Consider the following 13,373-nt stretch of genomic DNA (forward strand, 5'->3'; position numbering starts at 1 on the left):
AATTTTTGTTCTGAATGACTACCATGCCCACAATGGACATAGTGATGCTCACGGCTCACAAGCAGAGAGCAGACTCTTTTTGGTCTTCCTCATACTTCATTGTAAATGTAAACAGACTGTACCTACTAATAAGTGATGTAACCCATAATCATGTTCTGTAAATCAATCAACTTTTACTCTCTGATCCTTCTTGTGTATTGCTTCCAGTTCCTTGTTTGTTTGTTTTTGTCATGTTCATTATCCACAACCAAATATCAAGATATCATGGGCAGTTGGGCACTTATGTAAATGGGCCGGGCTTTGTTATGGAGCATTCTGAACCCAAACTATTCACGGGCCTAATAGGACCTCCAAGTTTTGGATTGCGTGTTAAATTGCATTTTTGGTCCTTTACACCATGTTGACGTGGCAGGCTCTAATTTGATGGATCACGATTCATGGTGCTTGAGTCCTTTACCCACCACTCTCTGCTGTTGGGTCCGGTGCTTTGTGTCCAAACCCTTGTCTCTCTATTTCGCACAACAGCACGCACTGTTTAGAGGGTTTCGATCTATTTCTCAGGTAACCTTCTCTTATTCATGTTCTTTTTCAACAATTTAGACCTTAATTTTGTTTGAGTTTATATAGATACAACCGACAATATTTCTACTTTGCTAATTCATATATATATGAATTTTATATGTGTGTTTTGGTATGTATTCATGAACTGATTCATCGAAATCTAATCCACATTCCTTTGATTTAGGACTTTTGAATTCACGGATTGGATTATTGGAACCTCAAACTTTCATTTGGTGGTTGTAATTGAGTTTGGTACTTGCCCAAATCGATCACTGGTTTGTCCATGCTAGCGTTTCTTGTTGTAATTGAGTTTTGGGAATTGGGTTTGTTGAATTATTAAGTAGGTCTTGATAATGGATAGTAATAAGGATGAAGCTTTGAGATGTGTTCGCATTGCCGAAGAAGCAATTGCGTCCGGTAACAAAGGGCGTGCTCTGAAATTTATCAAAATAGCGCAACGCCTTAATCAGAGTTTGCAAGTTAATGAACTGTTGGCTGCGTGTGAGGAGCTTGATTCGGGGTCTCCTGCATCGTCCATTGGTGAAAAGGGTGTTAGTGAGATTAAGAACGAGCCTGGTCGGGAGAAATTGGACCAAGGTTTGAATGTGGAGCGGAGTTATACCGAAGAGCATGTTCAATTGATTAGGCAGGTTAAGAGAAACAAAGACTATTATGCCATTCTTGGTGTAGAAAAGACTTGCTCAGTTGAGGACATTAGGAAGGCTTATAGGAAATTGTCATTGAAAGTCCATCCTGATAAGAACAAGGCTCCTGGTTCAGAAGAGGCATTTAAGGTAGTAAGCAAGGCTTTCAAGTGTTTGAGTGATGAAGATTCGAGGAGGCAGTATGATCAGACTGGATTGGTTGATGAATTTGAGTACAACCAGCAGCACAATGTGAGGAGGAGAAGGCGGAGGAGAGCTGGGCATGACTTGTTTGATGATGATTTTGACCCTGATGAGATATTCAGGGCATTCTTTGGTCAATCGGACATGTTTCGGTCAAGTCATGTTTATAGGGCTAGAGGAACAGGTGGTCATCAGAGGGAGGAGTTTCAGGGAGGGGGACCTAATATAATGCTTCTTATTCAAATATTACCATTCTTGGTAATTTTATTGCTTGCATATCTGCCTTTTTCAGAGCCCAACTACTCTCTGCACAAAAATTACAACTACCAGATTCCCAAGACGACTGAGAAACACGGGGTGGAATTTTATGTTAAATCACCAGTGTTTGATGAGAATTATCCACTTGGAAGTCCTGCTCGAGCTAACATTGAGGACAGTGTGATCAAGGATTACAAAAATGTGCTTATGCACTACTGTCGTGTTGAGCTGCAGAGGCGTCAATGGAGTAGGAATCTTCCTACTCCTCACTGCAATAAGTTGAATGCCCTCGGAGTAGCATGAAGGTAAGTTTGTGTTATTTCATTTTTCAAAAAAGAACAAAAATCTATGGTGTTAAGTGTGGTGTCTTGGCTGTGGTAATGGTACCAACACTTTCTGTTCATTGTGTGCTTGATTAGGGACTCTTCTTCCACCGTCATAACCTAGGTTTTTACATGCCATAAAACTCTTTTTGTGAAGTCGTTCTACTGGTTGAATTATCAACTTAACATGGGCAGTTTTGCTATATGTCTCTTATATCTCCCTTTTACATTCCCATAATTTCTGTATCAATCCAAGCCACATAATTCCTGTATCAATCCAACACACACTAACACATGTAAATTCCAAACTATCTCTCCATTTTTCAAACCGTGTTTTTATCTAGTTTAGTCGATTGAAATTGTAGTTTCACTGGACAGTTAATACGTTGTATGCCTCCATGTTATTAAATGTTGTCTATTAGGAAGAAAACATGAAGGCCCTTGGCTGGTGTGTGTGTGGGTGTTATGAATTAATCTCCCTTTTTCTGTGCTTGAATTTACTCTTTCTGGGAGCTATGAGCTTTCATTTTATTTAGATGCTTCCCAGTCTTGCTTAAGATTCACAGTACGGGCATGTCTCTGCCCCCTGACCAAAAAAGAAAAGAACTGATTCCAAGCCATGTACCCTGTTTCTTTGTTGGTTGGGTTGATGTTTCAAATTATCAATTGAACCACATTTATAATTTATTTTTTTGATCAAACAGGGGCTATGAAATTGAGGTAGCTTTAATGCCACTACGATGTGGAGCCTGGACTCGAAAATACAGCTGGCTGATATTGTAAATGTTGGAGCTGAGTTCCTCGGAAGTGACTAAGGATTGCCTTTTTCTCAAGGGCGGAACGGCGGAACATAAAAGGGACTGAGAGGGGCCATGGCCCTGCAAACTCTTTTAAAAAATATCAATTTACTTTGTATACCAATGTGTTGAGCATGTGCCACTTAAACAGTTTGTCTTCTCTTCTAGATTCTTTAAATTGGAATTCTCAGTAAATTAAATCAAATACCATCTAACTCTACTGCTTGCTTGGCCCTTGCTACAGCGAATTCTTGGCTCCACTCTTGGAGTGGCCAATGCACATTTTGCATGAATATGTGATTGTGTTAAATTCAGATTAACGTCAAAATGTCAAATATTTCTTAACAAAAAAGAATAAGTTCCGAGTAAGTGAATTGTGTGTCCACATATGTGAGAAAGTAATACAGAGGTGAATCTATTTAAAAATTCATTATTGTAACTAAAGTGTAAGTGTGTAACAATCAGATGTGATTTTAACTTAATTTATATGAACTTAGGCCATGCAAAAATTTATTCTTCTAATCTAATCAACTAAACTATGTCATATATTCTAAAAAAAAAAAAAATTTATAATTAGGAGACTTAAGATTTATCTTTAAGTTTATGATTTTATTATTGATTGTTTTGTAAAAACATAATATTCCGACAATAATTAATAAACTCTAATTGTAGTTATCTAAATAAATACACAACATTCTTGTGAATATGTGTTGGGGTGTAGTGTCACACTGTCACTCAGAATGTGGCATATCATTCATGCTAATATAATGTGCACAAAAACAATTTCATACTATTTGTTTCAATACTCAAAATATTTGTCTTAAAATTAATTTTTAGATATTATTGAGATTGTTTGGAAATATTTTGAGATATTGGTGAAAACTAAAAATATTGGAACTCTTATGTGCTTTCGAGTTTCGACCCCAACCCCAACCCCAACCCTAACCCCAAAAGCCGCCCCAACAGTAGACCATCGCACCCAAAAAAAAAAAAATATTTATTATAACTTATCTTTTGAGAAAACTGTCCTATTTGCATTTGAATTTTTAATTTCTCTTGTAAATATCTTCTCTCTTCCTCATTCTCATCTTTATGTTCGATTAGTCTCAAGGCAGCTTTGGCTGAATTATCAACTTAACATGGGCAGTTTTGCTATATGTAAACATGGGCAGTTTTGCTGTATGTCTATTATATCTCCCTGTTACATTCCCATAATTTCTGTATCAATCCAACACACTCTAACACATGTAAATTTCAAAGTATCTCTCCCTTTTTCAAATCGTGTCTTTATCTAGTTTAGTCGATTGAAAATGTAGTTTTACTGGACAGCGTCTTTATCTAGTTTAGTCGATTGAAATTGTAGTTTTACTGGACATCTAATACGGCGATATGCCTCCATGTTGTTAAATGTCGTCTATTAGGAAGAAAACATGAAGGCCCTTGGCTGGTATGTGTATGTGTGTTATGAGTTAATCTCCCCTTTTCTTCCTCTGAAAAACCCCTTGTACAATTCATTTTATGTGCTTGGATTTACTCTTTCTAGGAGCTTTGAGCTTCCATTTCATTTCATTCTAAGAGGGGTCATGACTCGTGGCCTGCAAACTCTTTTAAAAAATATCAATTTACTTTGTATACCAATGTGTTGAACATGTATCACTTAAACATTTTGTCTTCTCTTCTATTCGATTCTCTAAATTTGAATTCTTAGTAAATTAAATCAAATATCATCTAACTCTATTGGAGGGGCCAATGTACATTTTGCATGAATATGTGATTGTGTTGAATTCAGACTAACGTCAATATGTCAAATATTTCTTATATAAAAGAATAAGTTCAGATTAAACAAAGAGATTTGAACTTAGGACTATCCTGACAAAAAGGAGATTGGTGTCATTCACTAAACCAATTGGTCATTGACCTTTCAATCTTTGAAATAAATAAAGCATAAGCTTGATCTTAGAAGCCTTAAACACCCTAAGGAATCACAACCAGTTTGAATACTTTACCAATTACTCAATATTGTGTAAAGAGAATCATTATCACTTGGAATCACAATAAAGGACACTACTTAGGTCAACTCTTGGGGTACGCAAGGTCATCCCATTCTTCAAAATTGTAATTTTGGTAATGCCGGCGCATAATCAGAATTGTTCACTTTTTAGATCACTTATTATAGATCATCTTTGTAAAAAAATCAACTCAATCGGAAATTGTTTGGTTATATAAATGTTGCTGATTAAATAGAAAAAATCAACAGTTTGGTAAAAAAATCACTCTTTAATTGAAAACTATCAATTTTTTCTACTTAATTGACAACAGTTATATAACCAAACGATTTCCGATTGATTTGATTTTTTACAGAAATGATCTTTAATTAGTTATCTAAAAAGTGAACGGTTCCGATCATGCACCGGCATTGCCGAAATCAAAATTTGGGGGGATGGGGTGACCTTGGAATACTTATCGGGAGTGACCCAAATATTGTTCCACAATAAACTACTTAATGACGCCAACCCCTTTAAAGCATGTCAATTTTTTTTGAATAAATTAGTGTAGGATGCATGACAACCATCCTACTTAACTTCTAGTATATTTATTGTTAAAATGTAACAATACGTTAATATTTGTAACTTATAGGTCACTTCACTTATTTAATTTAGTTTCAGTTCATTTTTTTTAGTTCTGTTCATTTTGAATTTTCTTCTCTCAAATTCTTATAGTTTTTTTGATATATAAAATTTATACTTGTCCAAAGTGTAGTGCAAATATGTATGCAGTCATAGTTTCAGTTTTCTGACACAATTTTAGTTTGGCGCTTGCTCAAGCAAATTTTTTGTGGGTTGGGATTGTGTTAGTTTCAACTTTTTATTTTGATATTTGTTTTATCTCAACTCGCAATTAAAGAAGGTGGTACAGTAGGGACACACTTGGTATTTGTTATATTTGTTGTGCTGTGTTTTGTCCTTTCGTTGGCTCACCTATCATGAGCCTTTTAAATGGTTACCTACAAGTTAAATTTGTATGTTAAAATAATTTTTGTTAAATTTTTAGCTTGTTAATACTTTGAAATTAACGCACACTAAAATAAATATTGGAACTTTTATTGATGTGTTTGGACCTCAACCCTAAAGTCTTGTCTTCTACCCCATTTCTTCTTCGAAATTATTTTTTGGAGACGCACTAGTATCAATTGCATTTGTTTATGAATAATAGGTTTTTACCTAATGTTCTTCAAATTCTTTTATCAGACTATGTAGTTGGTGTTGTTGTTTATTGTATTTACAGAAAGTAAACCTATTTCTATCATGTCTATGAAATAATACAAATCCAATCCATGAAACTTAAGCATATTTGAGGTCTCGTTGCTTGAACCTATAGTCTCTATCCTCTCATCTCACCCATCTCATACAACTTGAGATCGAGCTAATAGTGGAATTTCTGTTGTTTGGTGTATCTCAAAATCTCATATTCATCGCAGAAATAAAAAAAATTACAAAAATATCGCCTTGCACATGATTCGAATTTCGAACCATAAATTTATACCTGCATATTTTTTAAATCATTGGTTAAAACTAAAAGAGACTAAAGAAGAAGGAGCCTCCACGTGCAAGCGTGCTTGAAGGATCAAGATTCAAAGACCAAAGTAAGTGACAAGTCGCAAAGAGAAGCTCAGAAAACGACAAAAAGAGAAAAGTTGAAGAGCCAAAGCGGTAGTAAGCCTCCGTCACCGACATTGGCACCAGTCAGTCAACGACTCCACTACCAATCTACCATCCCAATTCAGATGACCGACAGAGAAATGACACTAATGCCCTTAACCAGTCTCAATTACCACAATACCCTTAACTAAAATGCCATTTCTCACCTGTAGTACGTACTCTAATTACAAATCACCCCAACCCCATGAAACGAAGTACGTACCGTATAATTATAAATTTATAAAATACAGTCACAATCATAGAAACTCGAATGGCTAGAGATTTCAAATTTTTGGATCGGGGATATACGCGTTTTGCTAAATAAATGAGCTTTAAATTAAGTGAATTCAGAAATTAACAGTGTGACATCGTTGAGTGAGATCGATGTTACCATTTAATTACATGTTATTCTCCCTCGTCGTCGCCGCCGAAGATCGATATCCGATTGTAGAGAAGAAAGAGAACGAGGAGGAGAACCAAGGCAACGCCGACGGGGGAGCCGCTGACCCGGTGGATGGTGTCGGGCTCGCCGGTGGAGAACAGGGAGGAGAGGAAGGAGCCGCGATCGGACGACAGGAATTGAATCGTGAGGAGGAGGAGGATGGGGAGGAGGAGGAGGCCCACTGGGCTCAGAAGCTCGGAAATGGCCTCGGTTATGGCCTCGCCTTGGTCACCGAGCAAGAACGGGACTACGATCACTAAGACCACCACCACCGCCAGTAAGATCGCATGGGGTGCACTTCCGCCGCCCCCTCCGCCGCCTTGTCTTTCTTGATACATTTTGGGTGTGTGATGTGTATCAACAGTTTTTGTGAAGTGAAGACTACGATCTTTGTGGTGGTGTTTAGTTAAATAGGTGTTTGGGACGCGTTTTCTGCTGACTGCTGAGGGTAGAGAGTTTTTTTTTTTTTTTTAAAGCATTAATTGGAGGGATGATGATGTAAAAGTCGACTTCGATTTGGATGGGATGTATATTATATGTTTTGATATTTGGGGTGACCCCCAGTGTTAAAAAAATAAAGAGAGTTTTATATTTGTAGTGCCTAATTTTAAACACCCTACTCACCAAAAAAATTTGTCTAAACCCCCACCCATCTATAAACTCTTTCAAAACCCCCTAAAACTTATAATCCTAAATTACCCTTCTGACGCATGCTGACGCGCGCTGACGCATGCTGACGCATGCTGACGTCACTGTAACTGTATTTTGGTGAAACTGTTTTTTTTTTTTTTTTTGAATTGAAGTTTTTGCTAAAATTCAATATTTCACTAAAACTAAAATCAAACACTGAAATTGAATTTCATTACACTAAAACTGAATTTCAAAAATTCAATTACACTGAAACTGAATTTCAAAAATTCAGTTACACTGAAACTGAATTTCAAGAATTCAATTACACTGAAACTGAATTTCAGATACACTAAATTGAAGAATTCAGTTATGAATTCACTTACTGAAACTGAATTAAGTGATAAAACAATTACACCTCGACTAAAATGCAATTACACCTTAATTAAAAAACAATTACACCTTTACTAAAACAATTACACTTCACTAAAACAGTTACACCTTTACTGAATTCCGTTTCACTAAAAAGAACACAGCAACCTTATCAAAAAAAAAAACCAACAATACAACAAGTCATTGAGATGAGAGGAGTAGCCAACAATACAACGTCGTCCGATCACCTCACACGCGACGAGTACACGACAGTCGCCATTGCCTCGATCTGTTTCTACCTGCAAATTTGATTCATCATATTTCAGAACCATAATTTCATTCAAACTTCATTTAAAACTCATGTTTCACGAACTGAAACTGTTTCAAGAACTGAAACTGTTTCACGAACTGAAACTGTTTAATCAATAAATTAAGTAAATTTGTATATACTTATAAATCAATTAAAAAACTCACATTTCTATCCGATTAACATAATTAAGCTAGAACTGAATTTGGGGTGAAACTGAATTTTCAGAAAGTGAAACTAAATTTTCTAGAACTGAAACTGAATTTACACAGTTACACTAATTAAGCTAGAAACTGAAACTGAATTTGTTGAATTCAGTTGCACTTTTTAATCGCCGAGGTACCTGTTTAAGACCAGACAGTTCAACAAATCAAACAGGGTTCATAAAATTGATCGTTCAACGGCCGAGTCGGGCGGTGACCACCACACACGGTGGCTGCCCAGCCCCAATCAACACACAGAAAATTACAGAACTCACCCAAAAATATTCTCGGACCTCGAATTGAGCTTTTAGGGTCGGTTGGATGATCGGTGGGCACCACCGTGTTCGTCGCGAGGAGAGGAAGCTATTGGTGCCAGAGTTAGACCGCGACGCTACCGGAAAATGGAGATCTCCGGCGGAGGCTTCGCTGCTGTTTGGCGTCGTTCCATCGCCGTCGAGGGTCGGTTGGATGATCGGTGGGCACCACCGTGTTCGTCGCGAGGAGAGGAAGCTATTGGTGCCAGAGTTAGACCGCGACGCTACCGGAAAATGGAGATCGCCGGCGGAGGCTTCGCTGCTGTTTGGCGTCGTTCCATCACCGTCGAGCGTCGGTTGGATGATCGGTGGGCACCACCGTGTTCGTCGCGAGGAGAGGAAGCTATTGGTGCCAGAGTTAGACCGCGACGCTACCGAAAAATGGAGATCGCCGACAGAGGAGCTTGGATCGCCGACAGAGGAAGCTATTGCTGTTGTTGGGTTTCGTGGAAAGTGAAGGGCAAGGGAAGGAAGCGGGTACCAAAAAAACATAATTAAAATTTTATAAAAATTAAAAGTAAATAAAAGGGGTAAAACTGGAAAATTAAAAGATAGGGAGTCAAACTTAGCTGGATATTAGTTGACTAGGGGGTTTAGGAAAATATTAAGTGTAAGATTGGGTGTTATGGGAGAGGTAGATTTTGGGTGGAGGTTATGAAAGATTTTTTCTCTAAGTAGGGGGTTTATAATTATTTACATTTATATTTGTGCGTTTGCTGGAGGCCTGGAGCAATCAAAATTCAAAAGGAGTGGTGCTTTTCTGTTTGTCTTTTATTAGAAAAATAAAAAAAGAAGAGAGGAAATTTACTAAAGAGAGCCGGCCAAGGGCTTTCCATGAGTGTGCTTCTACTAAATTTTATTTTTAAATGTTAAGAGGACTTTGGGTCTGCATTCTTAAGATCTAGTGCCGCATAAATTGATAATTAAAAGTTGAAAAAATAGTTGGTCTATATAGTATTATTGTTATATAGTTCTAGTTACGTGTATATGTATGAAAAATGCAAATTATTTATACCACATTTTTAATAAAACTAAAGTTCACGTATGCAAATGAAGCTCACTTAAATTTCTAACATGATATTAAAAATTTGATACATTTAAAATTATTCCAAAAGAAATGCATTTCTTTCAATTATTTGAAGGGAGATTTTTTTAGGCTTTATGTGGCCTAAAATTCACAGCACAAATAATTGCATTTTGACTTTAGTTGGCCAAGTGCTATTTAGCTCATTCTAATAATTTTTTTTTTTTGTAACTTATAATATTCTGTATTAACTTTCACATATCAGATTAATTTTTTTAGCGTGTCAAAGATAAGTAATCCACGCTGAACTTAAGAGATTCACAATAAATTTTACTTTTCTTGTTGTCTGGCACCAAGAATCAAGACTCGAACTCGGTGCCTGAATTCAGCACTATTCTTTCAATCTTAAGCAAGAAACAAACAAATAACTTTTCATCAAAAGCAATTAAAAAAAAAAAACAAGTAACAATATGTACATGCGTTCAAAGATTAAAGTTTAAACTAAAGGATTGCATTTCCAAAGATAGAATTATCTGGTGGTGTGTAACTTGTAATATGATTTAAATTAAACTTTTGAATTAGTCCTAGTTTAAATGGGGATAACATTAGTCAGAGATTATATCTGACTAATGAGCATATATTATGTTGTTTAAATGTGAAAGGGAATCTGACAGACTGCCACCACAATAAATGTGAAAATAGTGTTTACATTTACGGCTAGCCGTGTGTGGAATATTGAACTTATTAACGCGTCGCGCAGAAGGCATGAACAGTTGTGGACGTATCATCTTATATGACAATGCCTCTTTATTTACGAGTCTACGAGGACCCTTGCTGCAAAGGTCTCAAAAAGATCTACTGGATTTTCAGGCCCAGATGGGAAATAGCCCAAGTATAACATAAAAATGGCCTTATGAAACTTAAAATTGGGCCCATAATACTTGCTGTGCATTGCCTTTGCTCAGTTAAGATCATGTTGGCCTCAAAACAAGCAAGAACGTACAGAAGAGAAGTAGAGGACCATATATATATATGGCCAGTTCTATTTCGACCACCTTAAATTGCTGAGTTGACCACTCTATTTCACAATTCTAACTTTACCCTTAAAACAAAAAATTTCAATTTTGTTCGTCGGGTCATTCGACAGTTATCTACCGAAATATTTATGGTTATTTGACAGTTATCTGCTGAACATTGGTGGATTATTCGGTGAATAACCACCGAATGGAAATGAAAAAGGCGAATAACAGTTATCTGTCGAAATATTTGTATTTATTCGACACTTATCTGCCGAACATTGGTGGATGTTTCGGTAAACGACCACCGAATGGATTTGAGTGATTTCATCATGCTTTTGCAATAAAGGGTAAAATAGGAAAAAAATTAAAAACAATATATTAGAGTGGTCAACTCAGCAACTAAAGGTGGTCTGCATAGCCTCACTTTATATATATATATATATATGTCATATGTCATATATTGATAATTGATTAAGCACCCACCATGACCACACATGTATTGTAATTTGTATATGATATGTTTATAAGATCATCATCAGCAGCTATATATTTAGTTCAGGAAGCCCCTCAAAAGTCGAAATTAACAAGAAGCAGAGTTGTGACGGGGATCATTTTGAATTAATATCCACACAGTGACAGACACACACTTGCTATCAAGATCCAAACAAGGCCTTAGGCACATGCCCTCTCACATGTCCCACAATGGTTCCAAACTTCCAATCATTCCTGGAAGCCTTGGAATTAATGAAACTGATCGAAATTAACAACATGTGCTACCGTTGACCAAAAAAAAAACAACATGTGCTACCACTTACCAGTTACCAGTACCCCATGCATGGATGATCCAAGCACACAGTGGGATCATTGGCACATGGAAAAACCTTTAGCCTGGTTATGTATAATTGAGCATGGAGGCTTAAGACACAGAGATTTTGATTAAATTAGCACAATGTGACTGTTCGTGTGGGTCCACATTGTAAATAATAGAGAGTATTGCCGTCAATTGTAATTTGTTTTTATCTTATGTACAGTAATTAGGTTTGTTGCCTTGTATAAATATCTCTTATGTACAGTAATTAGGTTTGTTGCCTTGTATAAATATCTCTTATGTACAGTAATTAGGTTTGTCGCCTTGTAATTAGACATAATGAAATATAAAAAAATATTTTCCCAAAAACTGAAATCCCTTTGTGGGCTCTCTGTAGCTTTCTTTCCTCTCAAACAGGCCCTTGACATGACCTTGGTTAATCTCATTTGAGACTGAAAAAGTGAAAATGGACTTGGGTGGCAAAGCAATGGGCCCATCTCCCAACCGACTTTTTCTTGTGGGCCATGGTAAACACAGAGGATTCTGTCATTCTAATATGATTATAGTCCAGTCAAGGTCCAACAAATAAAAGGTAGAGCCCATCCCAGATTCCCAGCCTGGCTAACATCCCTATATTTTTGTAAAAAGATGGATGCCATTATACTATGAATGGAGTAGTGACATGCCTATATGTTGTTTCTTCTCTATAGATAAATTAAAGTTGGAATGCATTGCATGTGATTCTGGATCGTTCAACGTTGAAACACCTACACACTTTTTAGGAACTAAAATTTTGTGCCCGTGACAGACAATGGTCCAATCAATCTGTACTAGGGGCCTCCCCTAGATATCAATCTTGATTCTTCACCATTTTATTAATCAGATTCATATTTTATCCAGAGGAAAATAAATCATGGTCTTCATTTTTAGTCCAGTATTTGGCTGACACATGACAAATTAAATCTTCATTATCTTTGTTTAGGATCTAATTCATGCTACTCACATTCATATATAAGTTTGTAGGTGATGCACCAAACACACAGATTATTCAAAGTTTCTATATATATAATACTATTTGTACTGTCACATTTTTTAATCTAATCACATCTCTTACAAATGTGAGAGCCACGTGTCTATAACGTTTATCCGGATTCTTTGCTAATCCATTGTGTACTAAATCATCGATCAAACTATGTTATTTTGCCTCCTTTATATTAATTTTTTTAGACAAATGGTTTAACTTTGTTTTTTTAACTAGAGGCCTAGAGGGTTTGAGTTTATTCTTTTTCAATCCCCCTTCCAATCGTCTCTCTCAGCCGGCCGTTGTCAATTTTTTGGAAACCATATATATTTTCTCTGCCGCAGCAATCTCAAACTATCTTATAGTTTCTAGAGAAAAAAATCAGGTGAGAAAATAACAACTCAACATCAATATTCCCATCATTTCATTAATACACGTCAAGTTCAAACCATTCATGTAATTTTCTTTGACTTTGTTGCGCTTCTCTGCCGGAGCTAGCCGTAACAATCTCAAATTATCTGCTATTCATGTATTTTCTTTGGTTTTGTTGCTAGTTGTTCTTTTTTACTCATTATCAAACCAGATGAGATGAAGGGCTTAGAATGGAAGTGCACAGAAGTGCCAAAGCATGATCGCTCCAAGTTGATCTGGTGGGGTTTCTCAACAGGAAGATCAAAAAAAGACCAAAAATGTATTGGTGAAGGTTAATTAAGGACATGGTCATCCATTTTCTTTTGACCAAAAAAACAAT

The 13,373-nt window shown here is 36.4% G+C and overlaps 2 protein-coding genes across 2 annotated transcripts; one reads left to right on the top strand and one right to left on the bottom strand.

Annotated features, from left to right (window-relative positions):
* Nucleotides 1-472: 472 nt before the first annotated feature.
* LOC147294316 (DnaJ heat shock amino-terminal domain protein (DUF1977)) lies at nt 473-2,992 on the top strand. Its single transcript, XM_086233088.1, has 3 exons — nt 473-561; nt 746-1,972; nt 2,695-2,992. The coding sequence occupies exon 2, from the start codon at nt 915-917 to the stop codon at nt 1,968-1,970; it is 1,056 nt and encodes a 351-aa protein (XP_086089214.1). The 5' UTR covers nt 473-561; nt 746-914; the 3' UTR covers nt 1,971-1,972; nt 2,695-2,992.
* Nucleotides 2,993-6,791: 3,799 nt separating this feature from the next.
* On the bottom strand, nt 6,792-7,369 carry LOC147294317 (uncharacterized). The gene has a single exon (XM_086233642.1). It carries the CDS (start codon nt 7,263-7,265, stop codon nt 6,891-6,893), a length of 375 nt encoding a protein of 124 aa, XP_086089768.1. The 5' UTR covers nt 7,266-7,369; the 3' UTR covers nt 6,792-6,890.
* Between the last annotated feature and the right edge of the window lie 6,004 nt (nt 7,370-13,373).

This window comes from Dryas octopetala, chromosome 2 (assembly GCF_963921425.1).
Source record: "Dryas octopetala chromosome 2, drDryOcto1.1, whole genome shotgun sequence".
Lineage (NCBI taxonomy): Eukaryota > Viridiplantae > Streptophyta > Magnoliopsida > Rosales > Rosaceae > Dryas > Dryas octopetala.

Bases quoted from the DNA above. Each gene is read 5' to 3' on its own strand.
- LOC147294317 (XM_086233642.1), bottom strand. From the start codon at position 7,265: ATGTATCAAGAAAGACAAGGCGGCGGAGGGGGCGGCGGAAGTGCACCC.
- LOC147294316 (XM_086233088.1), top strand. From the start codon at position 915: ATGGATAGTAATAAGGATGAAGCTTTGAGATGTGTTCGCATTGCCGAA.